At 43.8% G+C, this 1,712-nt stretch overlaps 1 protein-coding gene across 1 annotated transcript in view; it reads left to right on the forward strand.

The window, feature by feature from the left end:
• The window catches only part of Snf8 (SNF8 subunit of ESCRT-II), an 11,570-nt gene continuing 9,858 nt past the window's right edge, over positions 1–1,712 (forward strand). The window contains exons 1-2 of the mRNA XM_031351509.1: positions 1–156; positions 425–475. Coding sequence (XP_031207369.1) covers positions 103–156; positions 425–475 — 105 coding nt within the window. The 5' untranslated portion in view covers positions 1–102. The remainder of the gene's footprint in view (positions 157–424; positions 476–1,712) is intronic.

Here is a 1,712-nt window from a genome sequence, read left to right on the forward strand (position 1 = left end):
GACGCACGACACCCGACTTCCGTGTTGGGAACTGGCTACAGAACCTGGGACGCGGAGAGCTGGGGTCGGGGCTGCGGGGCAGCCCGCGGGCCCGGGGTGGGGATGCACCGGCGCGGGGTGGGAGCTGGCGCCATTGCCAAGAAGAAACTCGCCGAGGTGAGCGGGAAAGAAGCCGGGCTGAAGTCTGCTCTGCCCTGGAGACACCGAATTCTCCCGGAGTGGAGTTCTGTTCCCCTAAATCGCCTCTTAAACCATCTGTAGAAGACAGGTTTCTCCGGAGCCCAGGGATGAGTGATTGGAGTGTCAAGAGGCCGCCGATTAAGTTACTGTATAAGACAGAGATTTTTAATACTAAAGCGGTGGCAGCACAATGGGAGCCTTAGCGATCGCTGTCTCAACTCATGCCGGTCTTTTTGTCTGACAGGCCAAGTATAAGGAGCGAGGGACTGTCTTGGCTGAGGACCAGCTGGCCCAGGTGAGTGATTGTAAGGCTCCAGACAGGAAGAGAGATGGAACTGGTCTGGTTAATATACCTTTGGTATAGATTGTCTCCACTGAACTAAAAATAGGATGCCGGGCAAATTCAGACTTCGTTTTGTACTACTAGCTAAGATTTTCTTAGTGATTAGACTTGTGCGTTTCTCCCTTTTATTTTACTTGACTATTTTTTTTTTTTTTTTTTTTTTTTTTTTTTTTTTTTGCTATTTTTTTTTTAAGATGGTGTCTCACTTTGCGGCCGAGGCTGAGGTTCCAGCTTGTGATTCTCCAGTCTCAGTCTGATGAGTAACAAATGCCACCACTCCCAGCCTTATGGTTTCTTTACATACATGATCATGTTCAGTCCTCATTACAATTCCATGTAAACCTAGATTTTAAAAATTCATCCAGTGATCTGGAAATGTACCTCAGATGTAGTCTTTGCCTGACATGCACAATACTGAAGGCCATTCTTTTATTTTATTTTTTAAGATTTATTTATTTATTATATGTAAGTACACTGTAGCTGTCTTCAGACACTACAGAAGGAGGAGTCAGATCTCGTTATGGATGCTTGTGAGCCACAATGTGGTTGCTGGGAATTGAACTCAGGACCTTCTGAAGAGGAGTCGGTGCTCTTAACTACTGAGCCATCTCTCCAGCCCTGAAGGCCATTCTCAACACAGCAAAAATTTAGATTTTCTTTAAAAATCAGAATGATAATTTCTAAGAGTACTGATATTTGGTCAGGCAGTGGTGGCACAAAGCCTTTAATCCCAGAACTTGGAAGACAGAGACAGATGGATCTCTGAGTTGGAAGCCAGCCTGGGTCTACAGAGGGAGTTCCAGGACAGCCATGGCTACAAAGAGTAACCCTGTCTTGAAAAACAAAACAAAAAAGAATGCTGATATCTATTTAATAAATAACATTGCAGTAGCTTTAGGGAACCATATGCCAATGGGATTCATGTGCATGTCTAAAGAAGTTGAGACAAAAAGTAAAATCAGTAATATTATGTGAGATATTTTGAAATGTAATCTTTAGTCATAATGATTATAATAAGAACGTTGGTGCTTGAGGTTGAACAGTCTGCTGGACAGGTGCATTTTTTTTTTTTTTTTGAATTTTATTTTATTTGTTTTGTTGAGATAGGGTCTGTGCAGCCCTGGCAGCCCTGGAACTCACAGAGATCCTCCTGCCGCTGCCTACCAAATGCTAGGATTAAAGCCATGTG

The sequence above is a fragment of the Mastomys coucha genome, unplaced genomic scaffold (assembly GCF_008632895.1).
Source record: "Mastomys coucha isolate ucsf_1 unplaced genomic scaffold, UCSF_Mcou_1 pScaffold5, whole genome shotgun sequence".
NCBI classification, from domain to species: domain Eukaryota; kingdom Metazoa; phylum Chordata; class Mammalia; order Rodentia; family Muridae; genus Mastomys; species Mastomys coucha.